The sequence below is a fragment of the Saccopteryx bilineata genome, chromosome 2 (genome assembly GCF_036850765.1).
Source record: "Saccopteryx bilineata isolate mSacBil1 chromosome 2, mSacBil1_pri_phased_curated, whole genome shotgun sequence".
NCBI classification, from domain to species: Eukaryota; Metazoa; Chordata; class Mammalia; order Chiroptera; family Emballonuridae; genus Saccopteryx; species Saccopteryx bilineata.
In genome coordinates this window covers 218,425,199-218,445,069 of record NC_089491.1, presented here as the reverse complement: position 1 = coordinate 218,445,069, position 19,871 = coordinate 218,425,199, and the positions used below count along the sequence as shown (strand labels likewise).

Genomic DNA, 19,871 nt, shown 5'->3' with positions numbered 1-19,871 from the left:
TAGATCATCTTGTACCTATACTGTTTTTCAACTTGCAGTTTTTACTCAATAGAATATCATTAATCTGTGTGAGACATCCCTGCCCCTCAAATCCTAGGGTATTTTTTTTAAGGCCAGTTGTATTCAGTAGAAATCAGGTATGGTAACATTTTTATTTCTTCCTTCTTCATTATTTTCCCTTCTTCCTTCATCCTTCTTCCTTCTTCCATCTTCCTCTTCTTCTTTGAGAAAGTGTCTCCCATTATTTGCTGTTAAATATAGAGTTCACTTCCACCCTTGTTCCTGTGACCTTGAAGAGTTGTTGATAGCTTTTAAGACTAGGATTTTAGAAATTATGTTGCTGAGTTAGGGTCTTGGTGATATTACAGTCGTCCCTCGGTATTTGTAGGGCACTGGTTCCAGGACTCTTGGGGATACCAAGATCTGCAGATACTTAAGTCCCTAATACAAAATGGTGCAACACTATTCAACATAGTACCGGAAGTCCAAGCCACAGCAATCAGACAAGAAGAAGGAATAAAAGGCATCCAGAAAGGAAGAAGTAAAACTGTCATTATTTGCAATTGACATGATATTGTATATAGAGAATCCTGTAGACCAGTGATTTCAATGTTTTTGCACTTGGAGGACCAGTGAAAATAGAATTATTTTGGGGACTGCTAAGGCAGAAATCACCCTGAGTATAAGCAAATTCGACTAAGATCATTTCATTGGGTCTATAATCTTCATACAACATCAGGGTGGTTAACACTTTCATGAGTCAACAACAAAATTTCTGGTGGACTAGCAGGTGAAAAACACTGCTATAGACTCCACAAAAAACCACTAGAACTGATAGGGCATGAATTCACTACAGTAGCAGGGTACAAAATAAATATCCTGAAATCAGTTGAATTTTTATACACCAATAATGAACTATCAGAAAGGGATACTAAGAGAACAATCCCATTCACAATTGCTTCAAAAAGAATAAAATATCTAGGAATAAATTTAACCAAGGCAGTAAAAGACCTGTACTCAGAAAATTATAAGATACTGAAGAAAGATATTAAAGATACAGATAAGTAGAAGCATATATAGTATTCATAGATAGAAAAAATTAATATCATTAAAATGTCCATACTACCCCAAACAATCTATAGATTCAACACAATTTCTATCAAGATACCAATTACATATTTCACAGAATTAAATATTCCAAAAATTTATATGGAACCACAGAAGACCCTGAAAAGCAACAGTGATTTGAGGAAAAACAAAGTTGGAGGAATCACACTACCTGATATCAAACTATTGATATATATACTACAGGCAATCAAAACAGCATGATTCTGGCCTGACCTGTGGTGGCGCAGTGGATAAAGCGTCAACCTGGAAACACTGAGGTTGCCGGTTCAAAACCCTGGGCTTGCCTGGTCAAGGCACATATGGGAGTTGATGCTTCCTGCTCCTCCCCCTTCTCTCTCTCTCTCTCTCTCCTCTCTATAATGAATAAATAAAATCTAAAAAAAAAAAAAAAAATTAAAAACAGCATGATTCTGGCATAAAAACAGACATACAGATCAATAGAACAGAATAAGGCACCCAGAAATAAACCCATACCTTTATGGTTAATTAATATTTGACAAAGGAGGCAAGAACATACAATGAGATAAAAGTAGTCTATTCAATAAATGGTGTTGGGAAAATTGGATAGATACATGCCAAAAAAAAAAAATGAAACTACTTTCTTATACCATGCACAAGAATAAGCTAAAAATGGATTAAAGACTTAAATGTTAGACTTTAAAAAACTTAAAATGTCTAAAAGAAAACATAGCCAGTAAAATCTTGGACATATCTCGTAGCAATTTTTTTTCTGATATATCATCTTCAACAAGGGAAGTAAAAGAAAAAATAAACAAATGGGACTCCATCAGACTAAAACGTTTTTGCACAGCAAAAGCAACGCACTGAATGGGAGACCTTATTTGCCGATATATCTAATAAGTGCTTAATATCCAAAATTTCAAGGAACTTCTAAAACTCAACACCAAAAAAGTGAACAATTCAATTAAGAAATAAGCAAAGGATCTGAATAGACACATCTGCAAAGAAGACAGAAATGTTCATATAAAAAGATGCTCAGTGTCACTAATCATCAGAGAAATACAAATAAAAACCACAAAGAGGACCTGGCTGGTTGACTCCGTGGTAGAGCATCTGCCCAGCATGTTGATGTCTTGGGTTCAATTCCTGGTGAGTGCACACAGGAGAAGTGCCCCTTTCCTCCCCCCTCTTGCTACTTTCTCTCTCTCTCTCTCTCTCTCTCTCTCTCTCTCTCTCTATATATATATATATATATATATATATATATATATATATATATTTTCCCCTCCTGCAGCCATGGCTCGATTGAGATACCACCTCACACCTGTCAGAATGGCTATCAGCAATAAATCAACAAACAACAAATGTTGGCGAGCATGTGGAGAAAAAGGAACCCTCGTGCACTGTTTGTAGGAATGCAGATTGGTGCAGCCACTGTGGAAAAAAATATAGAGTTAGCACAAAAAAAAAATAAAAAATACAACTGCCTTATGACCCAGAAATTTCACTTCTGGGAATATATCCAAAGAAACCTGAAACACCAATTTGAAAGAATATTTGTACCCCTTATGTTCATTGCAGCATTATTTGCAAAAAAGCCAACATTTGGAAGCAGCCCAAATGCCCTTCAGGAGATGAGTTGATAAAAAGCTGTAGTATATTTACATGATGGAATACTACTCAACCTTAAAAATGAGAAATCGTGCCTTTGCAACAGCATGGATGGACCTGGAGAACATTATGCCAATCAGAGAAAGACAAGTACATATGATTTTGCTTGTAAGTGGAATATAATGAACAAAATAAACTAATAAAATAGAAACAGACTCATAGATATGGAGAACAGACAGCTGTCAGAGGTGATGGGGTTGGGGGACTGGGTAAAAAAGATGAAGCGATTAAGGAAAGAAAAAACTTATAGACACAGACGACTGTGTGGGATAGCAGTATGGGGGAGGTGGAGGATGGCAGAGGGGTGATAGATGGTGATGGAGGGGGACCTGACGGGGTGGTGAGCATACAGTGTAGTGTACAGATGATGTGTTATGGAGTTGTACACCTGAAACCTGTATGATTTTATTAACTAGTATTGCCTAAAAAATTAAATAAAAATTCAAACATAAAATGGTGCAGCAGTATTTGCATAACCTACACACATCCATATATATATATATATATACACACACACACACACACACACACACATATACAGTATGTCCGTAAAGTCATGGTGCACTTTTGACCGGTCCCAGGAAAGCAACAAAAGACGATAGAAGTGTGAAATCTGCACCAAGTAAAAGGAAAACCCTCCCAGTTTCTGTAGGATGATGTGGCAGCATATGCGCATGCACAGATGATGATGTAACACCATGTATACAGCGGAGCAGCCCACAGCCATGCCAGTCGAGATGTGGACGGTATAGAGCAGGGGTCCCCAAACTTTTTACACAGGGGGCCAGTTCACTGTCCCTCAGACCGTTGGAGGGTCGGACTATAAAGAAAACTATGAACAAATCCCTATGCATACTGCACATATCTTATTTTAAAGTAAAAAAACAACAACACAGGAACAATTACAATATTTAAAATAAAGAACAAGTAAATTTAAATCAACAAACTGACCAGTATTTCAATGGGAACTATGGACCTGCTTTTGGCTAATGAGATGGTCAATGTGCTCCTCTCACTGACCACCAATGAAAGAGGTGCCCCTTCCGGAAGTACGGCGGGGGCCGGATAAATGGCCTCCGGAGGCCGCATGTGGCCTGCGGGCCGTAGTTTGGGGACCCCTGGTATAGGGGAAAGTTCAGTGTGTTCTGTGGCTCGCTAAATTCGAATCCGTGACCAAAGCGCGACATGAATATTGGCACGTTTATAACAAATTGCAACCACATAGGACTAACATTAATCGGCGGGATAAGCAGTTGAAGGAAACCAGCAGTTTGGTGGAGAAACCCCGTTCTGGTAGGCCATCAGTCAGTGACGGACGAGTCTGTAGAGGCAATACGGGATAGCTACCTAAGGAGCCCTAAAAAATCTGTGTGTGAGCCCACATTGAACTGCACTGAATAGGTATGAAACTGGGAGAGTTTTCCTTTTATTTGGTGCAGATTTCACATTTCTATCATCTTTTGTTGCTTTCCTGTGATCGGTCAAAAGTGCACCATGACTTTATGGACACACTGTATATATATATTCTTGTTATCATTTCAATACCTAATGCAATGTAAATGCTGTGTAAATATACTGCTCACAAAAATTAGGGATATTTTATCGCTTCATATTCATTTTTGAAATATCCCCTAATTTTTTTGAGCAGTACTTGTTATGCTTTATTGTTTAGGCCGCCCTGGTCGGCTAACTGCGGCTCGCAAGCCACATGTGGCTCTTTGGCCCCTTGAGTGTGGCTCTTCACAAAATACCACGTGCAGGCGCTACCTCGATAAGGAATGTACCTACCTATATAGTTTAAGTTAAAAAAATTTGGCTCTCAAAAGAAATTTCAATCATTGTACTGTGATATTTGGCTCTGTTGACTAATGAGTTGCCAACCACTGGTAGGGAATAATGACAAGGTAAAAAAGTATATATTTAGTACAGATGCAATTATCATAGGCCTAACTCATAGTGCACATTAGCAACCACATAATTTTTTTTCTGAACAGCTATTGGTTGAATCTGTGGATGTGGAACCTATGGATATAGAGGGCTAGCTGTATTTGGGATTTTGCATTTATAATACAGCGTGAGTTTGGTTCGTGGCTGTGGAGGCCAGTGTGAGCCACACATCATACCTCTACCTAGAGCAGTGATTTTCAACCATTTTCATCTCATGGCACACATAAACTAAATTATTAAAATCCTGCGGCATACCAGAAAATATGTTGTTTGCTGATCTGACAAAAAAAATTGGTATAATTTTTGATTCATTCACACCAGTTGGCTATTGTATTGGCTGATGTCACTTTTTTATTTGAAAATCTAATGGAAAAGAGGCCAGTGCCCCTGACTAAATAGTCATGTATTGCATGTTTTAAAAATTCTTTCAGCACACTAGTTGAAAGTTGTTGACCCTCAGAGGACTAGTAAGAATAGCTGCTGTTCCTCAGACCACCAGTGAAGCTAGTTGTGAGGCTAGTCCCTTAGGTGCCTGTGTGCTCAGCCAAGGGAGAGCTCCACTCTGAGATTCTCTATGGCTGTTGGGTCAGGGTTACCCCAGTTGGGGAGCTGGGCTCTGCTGTTTGTCTCTTTAGTGTTTACTGAACTTGGGATCAGAAAACTTGGATTCAAAGTTCCTTTTCTATTAGCTTATTCCAGTCATGGGCTGCTTAACTATGGGACCCATTCTGAGACATGTATCATTAGGCAATTTTATATTTGTGTGATCATCACAGAGTGTACTTGTACATGCCTAAATGGTATACCCTACCACACATAGGCTCTGTGGTACAGCCTATTTCTCCTGGGCTACAAGCCTGTTACTATACAAAAGCAATATGAGATTAAATCAAACACAAGAAAAGTCATGTATTAAGAGTTGGTAAACACGAGATAAATGAGGCAGCTGTCAGTTTAACAGCTACTCTTTTATGGCAGACTTTTTCTTTGAAAGTAGAAATTGTACACTCTTAATGATAAAAAGTATAGTATAGTAAACACATAAACCAGTAACATACTGTTGTGTATTACCAAGTGTTATGAACTATGCATAGTTTTATGTGCTGTACTTTTATATGACTGCTAGCACAGGTTTATTTATACTAGCATCACTGTAAACGTGGAATGTGTTACCCTACAATGTTATGAAGTCACTAGGTGATAGCAATCTTTTACCTCCATTTTTATCTTATGGGACCATCTTATTTGTCCATCGTTGACTGAAAAATCATTTGACAGCCATGGCTGTAGTATTGTTTCTCGATTCTGTTTTGGATTCTGTTTTGCTCTTTGTGTGGGTGGAAGTTTTGCATTTACTGGCGTGTTGAGTTAGTTTGATACATGAAAATATGGTAACTGGTTACATGTGAAAATGTGTGGCTGGTTATGTTCAGTTGGTTCAGTAAAATAAAAAATTGAGACAGCTTTTAGGATATCATGAACATCCAACAGGGATGTTGTGGGACCATCATCATAATCAAACAGAACAGCTTTTTATCCCTCAGAATTCCCTCAAGCCCTTTGTATTTAGCCCTTCCCTCACTTCCATCCCTTGGCAGCCACTGTCTCTTCTCTGTTTTTATAGTTTTAGCTTTTCCAGAATGTTATGTAAATGGAAGAATTCAGTATGCAGCCTTTTGAGCCTGACTTCTTTCACTTAGCAATATGCATATAAGAGCTATCTGAATTGGTCTATATATCAATAGTTTGATACTTTTTACTGCTGAATAGTCCTTTGTCGTGTGGATATGTCATAGTTTGTTTATCCAATCACCAGTTGAAGGACATTAGTTTTACATTTTTTCCATTATGAATTAATCTTTAAAATTTTTGGAACTTTAGAAAATAATTTTCATTTACCATTGTTGTTTTAGGTGACATCACTCAAAAAGGATATGAAAAGAAAAGGGCAAAGTTGCTTGCACGTTATATACCACTTATTCAAGGTAAGCAGTTGTTCTGTAGCAATTATGTTGTCTCATAAAACTTAATTAAAAATTGATTTTAGAGGTTAGCATTGGTACATTTCTTATTTTTTATGTATTTCCTATTGAGAAGGACTGAGAAAATAATCTGTCTAATATTAAATAACAAAATCTAGGCCCTGGCTCGTGGCTTGGTACATAAAATGTCAGCCCAGCATATGGATGTCCTGAGTTCAATCCCTGGTCAGAGCACACAGGAGAAGCAACCATCTGCGTGTCTCCCCCTCCCTCTTCCTCTTCTCTCTGTCTTCTCCCTTTTTTCTTCTCTCACAGCCAGTGGCTCAGTTAGTTTGAGCGTGGCCCTGGGCCCTAAGAATGGCTCGGTTGGTCTGAGCATGTCAGCCTCAGATGCTAAAAATAGCTTGGTACTTTAGCATCCGCCCCAGATAGGGTTGCTGGGTGGATCCTGGTTGGGGCACATGTGGGAGTCTGCTTCACTATCTCCCCTCCTCTCACCTAAAAAAATTAATAATAATAATAAAATCCAAAGGCACAGATTATAATTTACAGCTCTGGTTAGATCTCATTACCAAATAGGATTTATTTTATTTTAATGAATATAGAATATTATTATTTTTATGATTGTAGTAAGGAACGTTTTCTTACTTAGGTTTGAAGCAAACAGTTTAAAGATGTCAGTTCTTTCCACCTGAGATTGATCTGTAGAGTCAGCACATTTATCATTTCAACAAATTTTTTGTTTGTTTATTTTGTTAATTTTAGAGAGAGAGGAAGGGAGAGAGAAAGGGAAAGGAACATAGATCTGTTCCTGTATATGTCCTGACTGGAGATTAAACCGGCAACCTCTATGCTTCAAAATGATGTTCTAACCTACCAAGCTATCCCACCAGGGCTCAAGAGAGGTGTTTTTTTTTTAGTGTGTGTTTAATTTAACAAGCTAATTCTAAAATTTAAATACAAGTTTAAAGGGCCAAGGTATTCAAAATATGCTCAAAAAAGAAGAATGAGGTGGGAGGATTTGCCTTACCAGGGTATGAAGAATGACTGTCAAGCTGTCAGTCAGGTAAACAGCATGACTTTGTACAAGGGTAGTCAGCTAGTTGAGCAGAACAGAAGAACATGGAGCCCAGGCACAGATTTACACATGATGGAGACCTGGCTTATGGTAGTGACAGCAATGCAGGTCATGGTGCCGGCCCAGTTTCTTACCCACATGTAAGCTGTACAACACTGGACACAAATCAGTTCCAGTGTATGATAGACCTAAATGTGAAAGGCAAATACACAGGTATCCCCAAATTACAGCCTGTGGGCCGCATGCGGCCCCCTGAGGCCATTTATCCAGCCCCCCGCCGCACTTCCGGAAGGGGCACCTCTTTCATTGGTGGTCAGTGAGAGGAGCACTGTATGTGGTGGCCCTCCAACGGTCTGAGGGACAGTGAACTGGCCCCCTGTGTAAAAAGTTTGGGGACCCCTGCTATAGCACCTTGAGAAGGTCATATAGGAAATTGTCACCATCTTGAGACAGGCAGAATTTCTTGTTACTAAAGGCACCTAAATGCAGCACTCATAAAGGAAGAGATTAGTGAATTAGACTCCATTAAAATGAAGAATTTCAGCCTGATCAAGCAGTGGCACAGTGGATAGAGTGTTGGACTGGGATTCAGAGGGCCCAGGTTTGAAACCCTGAGGTCACCAGCTTGAGTGTGGGCTCATCCGGCTTGAGCATGGGGTCACTGGCTTGAGCGTTGCATCATAGACATGACCCCATGGTTGCTGGCTTGAGACCAAAGGTCGCTGGCTTGAACCTAAGGTCACTGACTTGAGCAAAGGGTCACTCGCTCTGCTGTAGCCCCCCCCCCCCAGGTCAAGGCACATATAAGAAAGCAATCAATGAACAACTAAGGATCTGCAACAAAGAATTGATGCTTTTCATCTCTCTCCCTTCCTGTCTGTCTGTCCCTATCTGTTCCTCTCTCTGTCTCTTTCGCTGTCTCTCTCACACACACACAAAAATAGTAATTAAGAATTTTATTTTATTGGAAGTCATCATGATGAGATTACAGACAAGCCATGAACAGGAGAAGAGAATTGTCCCACAAATAACTAAACTAAAAGCAGTATTGTCCAATAGAACTTTCTGGGATAATGGAAATGCTCTGAGGCTACAGTGTCCAGTGTACTTATATACTGGCCACTAGAGCTTTAAGCATTGAAATATGGCTAGCAGTGGGAGAATGAATTTTTAATTTAATTTTAATTAATTTAAACTCAAATAGCTAGAACATGATTAAAATAAAAAAGGCCAAGTAGAAAAAATGGGCTGCGAACTTGCATTAGCATTTCAGAAGAGGAAACCCTAATGGCCAGCTAGCAAACAAAAGGCAGTAATCAGAGAAATGCAGATTAAAGCCTGCCCTATCTCAGATTGTTAGATAAGATTAGGATGGTGGGGGCATGGGCCGCTAGTTTTTCTGGTAAAGTTGAAGGTCAGAGTTGACCAAAAATTCTCCTTCAGGTACATAGGTGCCCTTGAGAAACTGAATGTTTGTACTTGTGTTTGCCTGTGCAGAAGAGTATGTATTGTATCCTTCAACTGCCAGTAATTCGACCACCAACCAACAGAATTCATTCAGGGAAAGCTGAAGACCTACATGTGTCAGCAAGGATGAAACCCATAAACATGTGGGGAAAGAAACACAAAGAAATATCAGCAGGATAAGTTAAAAACATGCCAAACTGTGCTATTTAGGAACCTTTACATAGTTGATAAAGAAAGGTAAGAATTGGAGTACCCGTATTTTGGAGTGTTTAAGCACAGGGATGTCCATTTATATGTACATCAGTTTGCAACACACCTCTTCACAATTCATGGTGCATAAGACTCTATGTGTTTTCAGCTCTGTTATGAATGTAATTTTATTCATTCACAATAAACAAAGCCAGTAGCAGTACTGATCAGAATTGCTATGAATATACATGTGTATGTATGTATATATGTATACATGGATGGTCATATTCTAAAGAGATGAACTTTGATTTCCGGAGGGGTTTCCATTCTCTAGTGATAATAACTGATGACTCTAAACTATAGGCCTTGAAACAACAGGGACAGTCTCTTTCTCTCACAAACCTGCAGTTTTGGCTGGTCTGGAGGGCAGTTGTACCCTGTCCACAGAGCCAGTGTCCTGGGGGCTCCTCAGTCAAAGCTGTGGTGTCAGTGCTGGGAGACTCAGGTAGCCAAGCACAGGGCTCTGTGTCTGCTTTTGTCCCCCTCTGTCCTCTCATGTGTCTTTTCAGTGTGTTGTCACTGAGAGGAAACATTGAAACAGGTTGGAGCTGTGCCACCTTTTGTGACCAGCCTCAGAAGTCACACAGCATCACTGCTACACTATCTCTCAGGCAGTCACTGATTACCAGGGTCCAAGGCAGGGTACACTGCCTTTTTTCCAGGAGCAATAAGGGCTGGAGGAGCCAGTGGGGCTGGAGTCCTGCTGGCCATTTTTATGAGACGTTTTGAAGCAAAGGCTAAATTAAACTGATTATCTGATGATGTACAACTGAAGGTTTTACTTTATGCTGTTCTCAAATATCAGCAAATGAGGACTTGGACGGCACCAGTGGTTTTGCTTAATGATTCTACGCATTTGTACCCCATTCCTGTACTCACCACACTGTGTCCTCAGGGCCTATGTGGTCACGGGCGATGGACATGAGAGCCGTGGGCCTGGCCATGAGTGTGGAGAGCTGTCAGCATGTTTGGTGTGGAGATGGTGAGCAGGAGTCACAGGCCACGCACGGTAGTTGGGTCTGAGTCTGAGCATTGTGGTCTGCTGTTGTTATCATCTGTGCTCTCTTTTCTTTCTCTACCAGTTCACTTCTTTTCTGCCTGTGTATAAGGGCAACTGATGACACCTTCATGGTTACTTAGTGGGCTGTGTCTCACTGAGGGTGCTGACACTATGGATAGTGCCAGGAAAAGTGACTCGGGTCATTTCAGACTCAGGAAATATTTATGGTGCAGAAATACACTTTCAAAGGACCTTCCCTAGAGAGCCTGACTGAACAGTTGTATGTGTGGTGCTTACAGGACTCAGGATTGGGCTGTGTGATGGTCACCTTTCTTGTAAACAGTGACAACAAAACTGGGTTCTGTGGGGAGAGACCTGGAAGGACATTCACGGCTTCCCTTGGCCTTTTTGGGGTGGGAGGGCCAGCATAGGGTGTGTATGCTCAGATCGTTATTTTTGGTACAGTGCGTGCTGTTTAAAATGTTTTGGGTTTTTTTTTAAAAAAAACACAAATGGTTGACATAACACATACCTATAAAATTGTGTTTCAGGAGTGGACCCATCCCTCCAAGCCGAGCCTAGGACCCCTGGGCCCTCACAAACCTCAGCTGCAGCGCCCAAACAGCAGAAGCCGCGGCCCACCAACTCGCGGGACGAGCGCTTCCGGTCAGGTAGGGACCAGGGATGGCAGGCCTCCGCTCTTGGACTCTTAAGTCTTTGGGTTATTTTTTTTTATTTTATTTATGTATTTATTTATTTATTTTTTTTTCATTTTTCTGAAGCTGGAAAAGGGGAGAGACAGTCAGACAGACTCCCGCATGCGCCCGACCGGGATCCACCCGGCACGCCCACCAGGGGCGGTGCTCTGCCCCCCAGGGGGCGATGCTCTGCCCATCCTGGGCGTCGCCATATTGCGACCAGAGCCACTCTAGCGCCTGAGGCAGAGGCCACAGAGCCATGCCCAGCGCCCGGGCCATCTCTGCTCCAATGGAGCCTTGGCTGCGGGAGGGGAAGAGAGAGACAGAGAGGAAAGCGCGGCGGAGGGGTGGAGAAGCAAATGGGCGCTTCTCCTGTGTGCCCTGGCCGGGAATCGAACCCGGGTCCTCCGCACGCTAGGCCGACGCTCTACCGCTGAGCCAACCGGCCAGGGCTGGGTTATTTTTTGCTTGCTAAAAATGTCTGCTGAAGAAAATATTTTCACTTGAATGGTAATTTACCACATCATTTTATTTTTCAAGAAAAATTTAACCTTCACATAACCATGGTATGTTTTAGTGTAGACAGTAGTATAAGTGCTCACTTCTTGGGGGATTCTTATAAAGCTTAACCATTCAAAAAATTTCTTCAAATGTTTGGTCCATTTTTCTTTTTAGAGCTTTGGGATTAGTATTCATAGTGTTTGTACACATGGAGCAGCTTTACCTACTGTATTTTTTCTTTTCTAATTTTGGAGAGTCTTCTAATTAGATAACTGCCACTTTGTTAGTGCTTTTAGGAATATTTAAATTTTTTTCTGATATTTTATTATCAGAACACCTATTTAAAAAATTAGTGTCTTCAATTATAGATTAAGTATCAGTAACTCTTGAGTACTCTGTTTCACATATTTTAACATTTTCACAGTGTGTGATTGTATATTTTCTTTATATTTAAGCTCTTTTAATAAATCTTTTTTTAATAAAGAAAAACTTTCAGCAGAGACAAAGAAATTGACGTTTTAGCCTGACTGGTGGTAGATAGAGCATTGAGGTGGGATGCTGAGGACCCAAGTTTGAAACCCCGAGGTCACCTGCTTGAACGTGGGCTCATCCACCTGCTTGAGTGCAGGGTTGCCGGCTTAAGTCTGGGATCATAGGCATGATCCCATGGATGCTGGCTTGAGCCTGAGGTTGCTAGCTTGAGCAAGGGGTTGCTGCCTTGGCTGTAGTCCCCCAGTCAAGGCAGTATGAAAAGCAATCAATGAACAACCAATGTGAAACAACTATGAGTTGGTGCTTCTCATCTCTCTCCCTTCCTATCTGTCTCTCTCGCTGAAAAAAGAAAAAAAGAAATAGGCATTTTATTTGTTTGTTTGTTTGTTTTTGTATTTTTCTGAAACTGGAAATGGGGAGAGACAGTCAGACAGACTCCCGCATGCGCCTGACCAGGATTCACCCGGCACGCCCACCATGGGGCGATGCTTTGCTCACCAGGGGGCGATGCTCTGCCCCTCCGGGGCATCGCTCTGTTGCAACCAGAGCCACTCTAGAGCCTGGGGCAGAGGCCAAGGAGCCATCCCCAGCGCCCGGGCCATCTTTGCTCCAATGGAGCCTTGGCTGTGGGAGGGGAAGAGAGAGACAGAGAGGAAGGAGAGGGGGCGGGGTGGAGAAGCAAATGGGCGCTTCTCCTGCGTGCCCTGGCCGGGAATCGAACCCGGAACTTCTGCATGCCAGGCTGACGCTCTACCACTGAGCCAACCGGCCAGGGCCAAGGAATAGGCATTTTAAAGGTAAAATCATATGACCATATCAATACATGAGAAAAACATTTGACAAAATCCAGCACCCATTTATAATAAAAACTTTCATCAGGCCCTGGCCGGTTGGCTCAGTGGTAGAGCGTCGGCCTGGCGTGCAGAGGTCCCGGGTTCGATTCCCGGCCAGGGCACACAGGAGAGGCGCCCATCTGCTTCTCCACCCCTTTCCCTCTCCTTCCTCTCTGTTTCTCTCTTCCCCAAAAAAAAAAAAAAAAAAAAAAAAAAAAAAAAAAAAAAAAAAAAAAAAAAAAACTTTCATCAAAGTGGGACTAGAAGGGACATACCTCAATATAATAAAGGCCATATATAGCCTACTGGTGGTGGTGCAGTAGATAGAGCATCAGCCTGGGATGCTGAGGACCCCAGTTAGAAACCCCAAGGTCACTGGCTTGAGCATGAGTCCATTGGCTTGAGTGTGGGGTCATTAGCTGGAGCCCCAAGGTTGCCGGCTTGAGCAAGGGGTCACTGATACGGCTTGAGCAACCCCCCATCAAGGCACATATGAGAAGCAATCAATGAACAACTAAAGTGAAGCAATTGCAAGTTGATACTTCTTATTTCTCTCCTCCATCTCTCTCTCCACTTCCTATCTTGGTTTCTATCTCTCTCAACATCTTAAGGCCATATATAATAAATTCATAGTCAAAACTAAGTGTTTCCTTTAAGATCAGGATCAAGACAGAAATGTCCATATTCACCACTTATATTCAGTACAGTACTGGAAGTCCTAGCCACAGCAATCAGACAAGAAGAAATAAAACTCATTTTTTGCAGATGACATGATACTGTATATAGAGAACCCCAAAGATTTCACTAAGAAACTACTAGAATTGATAAAGTAATTCAGTAAAGTAGCAGGATACAAAATAAATAGAAATTGGTGGCATTTTTGTATACCAATAATGAACTATCAGAAAGGGAAAAGAAAAAAAATCTCATTTTTAATTGCATCAAAAAAAGTAATAAATTTAACCAAGTTATTTATGTAGAAAATAATGATAATTAATAAGTAATAATACAAGAGTAACCTGTGTTTTACATACAACTGTGAACCTACTTTTGCCTCACTTTTTTGTATATACAGTGGACTATTTACTCAGCCATAAAAAAAAAAAAATGAAATCTTACCATTTGTGACAGCATGAATGGACCAAGAGAGTATTATGCTAAATGAAATAAGTTAGTCAGAGAAAGACAAATACTATATGATTTCACTTATATGTGGAATCTAAAGAGCAGAATAAATGAACAAACAAAATTTAAACAGGCTTATAGACACAGAGGACAGGCTGATGATGGTTGCCAGGGGTGAGGGGTTGAGGGGGAGGAAACTGGGTGAAAAAGATGAAGGGATTAAGATATACGAATTGGTAATTACAAATAGTCATGGGGATGTAAAGTACAACATATAAATTATACTTAATAATACTATAATAACTTGTATGGTGCTAGGTAGGTACTGGAAGTATCGAGGGTAACACTTAGTAAATTACATGATTGTCTAATCAATATACTGTACCACTGAAACTAATATGAAATAATACTGAATGTAAATTGTAATTAAAAATAAAATTTAAGGAAATGGCCATTTTGTTTTAAGAAAATCTAGAAAGAATATTAAGATTTTAAATGCTATGTCAACAAGGGAGTGTGATGAGTAATTTGAGAAATTTTTTATTAGATAATTTCTTACCAACTTAATATATATTTATAAAAACTTTGTCACACTGGTAATTGTTTATTTTCTGATAATATAAATAATACATATAAAATATTACACCAAGGCCCTGGCCAGCTGGCTTAGAGTACCATCCCGAAGCACAGAGGTTGCCAGTTTGATCCCCGGTCAGGGCACATACAGGAGCAGATCTATGTTCCTGTCTCTCTCTCTCTCTCTCTTCCTTTGTCTCTCACTAAAATAAAAAAATATTACAGCAAGTTTAAGGACAATGTAAAAATCACCTGAAGCCTCTGAATCCCAAGACAACCACCCTCAGGACTTCACTGAATACCATTTTCAGCCCTGGAGGCAAATATTGATATATACATGTACTTGCATGTACACAGTCCATGAATGGGATCCCTTAATGGGTCTTCTTCCTCTTCCTGTCTTCCTTATTTCCCTGCTCCATCCTCTTCACCCTCCACTTCCATGTAACTGATGTTAATAAACTGTTTTCTGCCCTTGTGAACTTTATTCTAGTTCTAATTTTTTCTGAATATGAGATCTTTATCTTAAATATGATTTGCTAATGTTTTCTCCTAGGCTTTCTCTTGTATTTACAGTCTTTTAAAATGACTTGAAGAGCACACATTTTAATTTTAATGAAGTCCAATTTATCCATTGTTTTAAGTGGATAGTGATTTTGTTCTTGTATCTAAGAAATCTTTTGCTAACTTAAGGTTATAAATATTCTCACCTATGTTTTCTTCTGGAAGTTTTATAGTTTTAAGGTTTTACTATGATCCATATTTAGTTAACTTTCATATGAGTTTGAGGTACAGATCACAGCTTACTTTTTACATGTGGATATCCAGTTTGAGGAACATACACTGTCTCCTTTTTTGTCTAAAAGCAGTCACACATGTATTTCTGTCCCTGTTTCTAGACTCTTGTTTTTACTATGCTCTCAATAATTGTAGCTTAGTAATAATTGTTGAAATCAGTAGTGTTAGTCCTCCAAGTTTGTTCCTTTTTATTATTCCCATGTATATAATGCCACTTTTAAGATTTTTGTCTTTATCACTGGTCTTTAGTGATTTGATTATGATATGCCATGGTATAGGTTTCTTTGTTTCTTGTGCTTTGTTGAGTTTTTTCGATCTGTTGATTTATACCTCTGTTGTGTCAATATTGTATAGATTTTTAGTTTGGGGTTGTTTTATATATTTTTACTTATTTCTAAGACACTAATCAAGTTGAAAGGATGTGCTCATAGTTACTGCTGTATCTGCTGTAGGGACTCCTGGACTTGGACTTGTCTCTACCAGAAGCACCTTCCACGAGTGTTTCACTTTATGTCTGGGAATATTTTTTATTAGATCCTTGCATTTAAATGATAATTTGGCTGGATATAAAATTGTAGGTTCAAAACTTTTTCTTTGGTACTGTGTTGCCTTCTTGTACCTGGTGGTTACTATTGAGTAATGTCCCTCTATTTCTTAATCCTTCATGGTGGTTTACTCTCTTGTTCTCTTTCTGGAAGCTGTTAGAATTATCTTTTTGCCTTTGATGCTTGTAAGTTTTATTTTAATACGTCCAGGTGTGAATTTTTTGTCTTTTTTGATTGGCACTTTATCAGCCATTTCACTGTAAGGTTTTAAAAATATCTTGTTGGAGAAAAAATTTAAATGTACATATGTTATCTCATGCACTTCTTCTCCTTGCACCTTTTTTCTACAGCAAGACAGACAGACAGGAAGGGAGAGAGATGAGAAACATCAACTTGTAGTTGTGTCACTTTATTTTTATTGATTGCTTCTCATACGTGCCTTGACTGGGGGCTCCAGCCAAACCAGTGACCTTAGGCTTCAATCCAGTGATGTTTGGGCTTAACCCTTTGAGTAGTACGAAAATTCATATATGTCCTCATGCCTCCTGGCTATCCAGAGTACAATCAATTTATTTTAAAAATGTGTAAGGCAACATTAAAAAAAGGCAAATGTATGCTCTTCTTGTTTCCATAAATTGGTTATCAAACAAACATGATTTTAAGTTAATAAAACTGTAACTGGTGCTAATTTTATTTTTTGGAAAAAAACCCCAACTTACTCCCGAGGGTCAGTGAGCATGAAAAAAAAAAGCCAACTACCATAGGATCATGTCGATGTTCCCATGCTCAAGCTGGCAACTTTGGGTTTTGAGAGGGGGGGATCTTCAGCATCCCAGGTCAGTGCTTTATCCACTATGCCACCACTGGTCAGGCTTATTATGCACCACTCCCTTTTGTTTTTAGTAGGTTTCTCTAGAGGAGCAAGTTCAAGTCATTTGTAGTAGTTTATGCCAACTACTGGAGACACATTTAAGTTAATTTGTTTCATCTTATTTTCAATTGGAGGGGTTTATTTTTAATTTTATTTTTACTTTTAACTGTGAAAATATTTACATGATTTCAAAGTAAAATCTACAAACAAAGGAATACTCTATATAAAGAAATATAGGACCACCAACATGTGAGACCCAGGAGTAGGCACAGGCTGAGCTTGTGTTCCTTTTACACTCAGTGAAAACCATGAAAATTAATTTTGTTACTTCATAACCGATATTATAAAAAGTGTTTTTTATTGTTGTTTCTATGTAGATGTTCACACTGAAGCTGTGCAAGCAGCTTTGGCCAAATACAAAGAGAGGAAAGTGCCTCTGCCTTCGAAAAGACGGTCTGTGCTCGTGCACTCATCTGTGGAGACCTGCACCCCACCAGGTACCTGACAGAAACGGGTCAGGGATGGCCCACAGGTGTTTCACATGCTGTGTGTCATAACTTCATTTCCCATGGAGTTGGAATAGCCTTCTGCCCTATAGTAAAGAGTTGGAAAAATTGAGATGAAAAATGTTTTTATATGTGCATTATTCCTTATCTTAAAATTTGTGTTGTACAGCTTTTACCCAAACAGATAATTGCTTTTTGCAGGACTTTTTTGTGTAGATTTTAGGTGTTTTTTTTTTTTTTTTTTTAATTAAGATGCTATTTATGTCTTTGAAAGAAGAAAAGAACCTAAAATGAGTTAGTAGAATTATAGGTGTTACCTGGATTAAGAATATTCAAATTATTCACTTATTTACTGTATTGTTACCACGCCTTAAATGGGAGAGTAGAAGGCTATCTAGAAGGTTTTTAAATTTTACTTTGTTGTTTTGTTGTTATTACTATTATAAATGTAATCTTTAAATAGAGTTTATCTTTGTCAATGATGTTTTAAGCTTCCTATTAAATTATACCACAGTGTCAGTTTAATCACTTCATATCCATGCACTTCTGTTGCCTATCTTGTTATATAAGTCATGAAACTAGTGACTAAAAGCCAAACACCAGGTTCATAAGATAATTTAGTGGTTCTGGCAATGCTTCATTGCTAAAAAGGAAAAAAGTTTATACTGTTGAAAAAAATGTTAGAAATAGCTGTCAAATTATTCTTGATACTACCCAATATTTGAAGAACTTTAAAATAATTGTGAAACTTATAATAAAATGCACAATCATGTAGACTTGTTAGAACTTTATTCATGGTTAATTTCATTGAAGCAGTTGTTTGAGGGAAGCAATTCTTTCCAGAGCTCATTCCTGCTTCCCCTAAGAGGATGCGGGTGAATAGGGTGAGGCCTGGGGGTGCATGGACTGCAGCCCCCCCAGCTCCGGTGCTTCCTCAGGAAGTGAACTCAACCTTCCCTGTGGGTATCTAACCATGTAAAAGAGGTGTGGAGTTCAGAATGGATGTTTCATAGAAACACTGGATGCTCACAGAGCATTTGACATTTGGAGTCTCCTTTGATATTTGAGATCCCACCAAGGAAGGTGTTAAAGCCATTTAGGAGTTAGGCCTGTTTTTACTCCCAGTATGTGGTGCCCCAAGATTAAGTCCTCTGGGGGAAACTGGGGTCATGAAACCATTTTTCCTGGGTAGGGTCCTTTTGATCTTACAGTTGGTTGATGCAGGCCCTTCTAAATAGAGGGCGACTTTTCAGATGACCCCTTGGCCACGTGTGGGCGCCGCTGTGCAAGTATACAGAGCAGTGCAGGCTGGGAGGCCTAGGTGCCAGTATGGGAACCCGCCCTCCTAGATGACACATCCCTACATCATGCCTGTCATCGTTATTTTAACCACAGACACGTCGTCTGCCTCAGAAGATGAGGGCTCTTTGCAGCGACCTGGGCGACTCACCTCCACTCCGCTCCAGAGCCATTCCAGCGTCGAGCCCTGGCTCGACCGGGTCATTCAGGGCTCGTCCACCTCATCCTCTGCATCTTCCACCTCATCTCACCCGGGAGGGAGACCTGCTGCTGCGCTCGCAGGCCCCATGGCCCACGCCCACATAGGTCAGTAACAGCTGCCGTGGCCCCCCTAGGACAGGGGTGCCTCTGCACCCATCAAGACCTACCTTTTCTTTTTTATCTGGAAAATGGCTTTTTGATAACAAAAGTAGTTCTGATGTTTCTGTGGTTTGGTAATCTCAGCTGCTGTGGCATGTGAGCCTTCACTGTGGACCCAGAGAAGTATATGATATCTCTATTTTTTTTAAAAAATAAATTTTTATTTTAATGGGGTGACATCAATAAATCAGGGTACATACATTCAAAGAAAACATTTCCAGGTTATCTTGTCATTTAGTTCTGTTGCATACCCATCACCCGAAGAGAGATCGTCCTCCGCCACCCTCCATCCACTTCTCTCTGTACCCCTCCCCCTCCCCCTCTCCCTCCTTCCCTCCCCCCACCCCTCATAACCACCACACTCCTGTCCATGCCTCTTAGTCTCACTTTTATGTCCCACCAATGTATGGAATCCTGCATTTCCTGTTTTTTTCTGATTCGCTTATTTCACCCCGCACAATGCTACCAAGACTCCACCATTCCGCTGTAAGTGATCCGATGTCATCATTTCTCCTAGCTGAATAGTATACCATGGTGTATATGTGCCCCATCTTCTTCATCCAGTCCTCTTATTTTTTTTTACAGTGAATAAAAGCCTTTAAGCCAACTCTTGGCCAATACAGCAAGAATCCATAAAAGAGTAGTGTCCTTAACATGTTCACCAAGTCCAAGTTGGCCCCATCACTTTGCCAAATCCCTGAAAAATGTAACCCAACCAAAGTTCAGCCTGTTAGGAGCTGTCACAGGGAGCAGGAGTCCAGGAAAGTTCCCCCCCCCACAGGAA

General features: G+C 40.2%; 1 protein-coding gene across 5 annotated transcripts in view; it reads left to right on the top strand.

Annotated features, from left to right (window-relative positions):
* The window catches only part of DIP2A (disco interacting protein 2 homolog A), a 158,148-nt gene that overhangs the window by 59,382 nt on the left and 78,895 nt on the right, over positions 1-19,871 (top strand). For all 5 annotated transcript variants that reach the window (XM_066259129.1, XM_066259128.1, XM_066259127.1 and 2 more), the window contains exons 2-5: positions 6,621-6,692; positions 11,035-11,154; positions 17,300-17,419; positions 18,824-19,033. In XM_066259129.1, the coding sequence (XP_066115226.1) occupies positions 6,621-6,692; positions 11,035-11,154; positions 17,300-17,419; positions 18,824-19,033 (522 nt within the window). The remainder of the gene's footprint in view (positions 1-6,620; positions 6,693-11,034; positions 11,155-17,299; positions 17,420-18,823; positions 19,034-19,871) is intronic.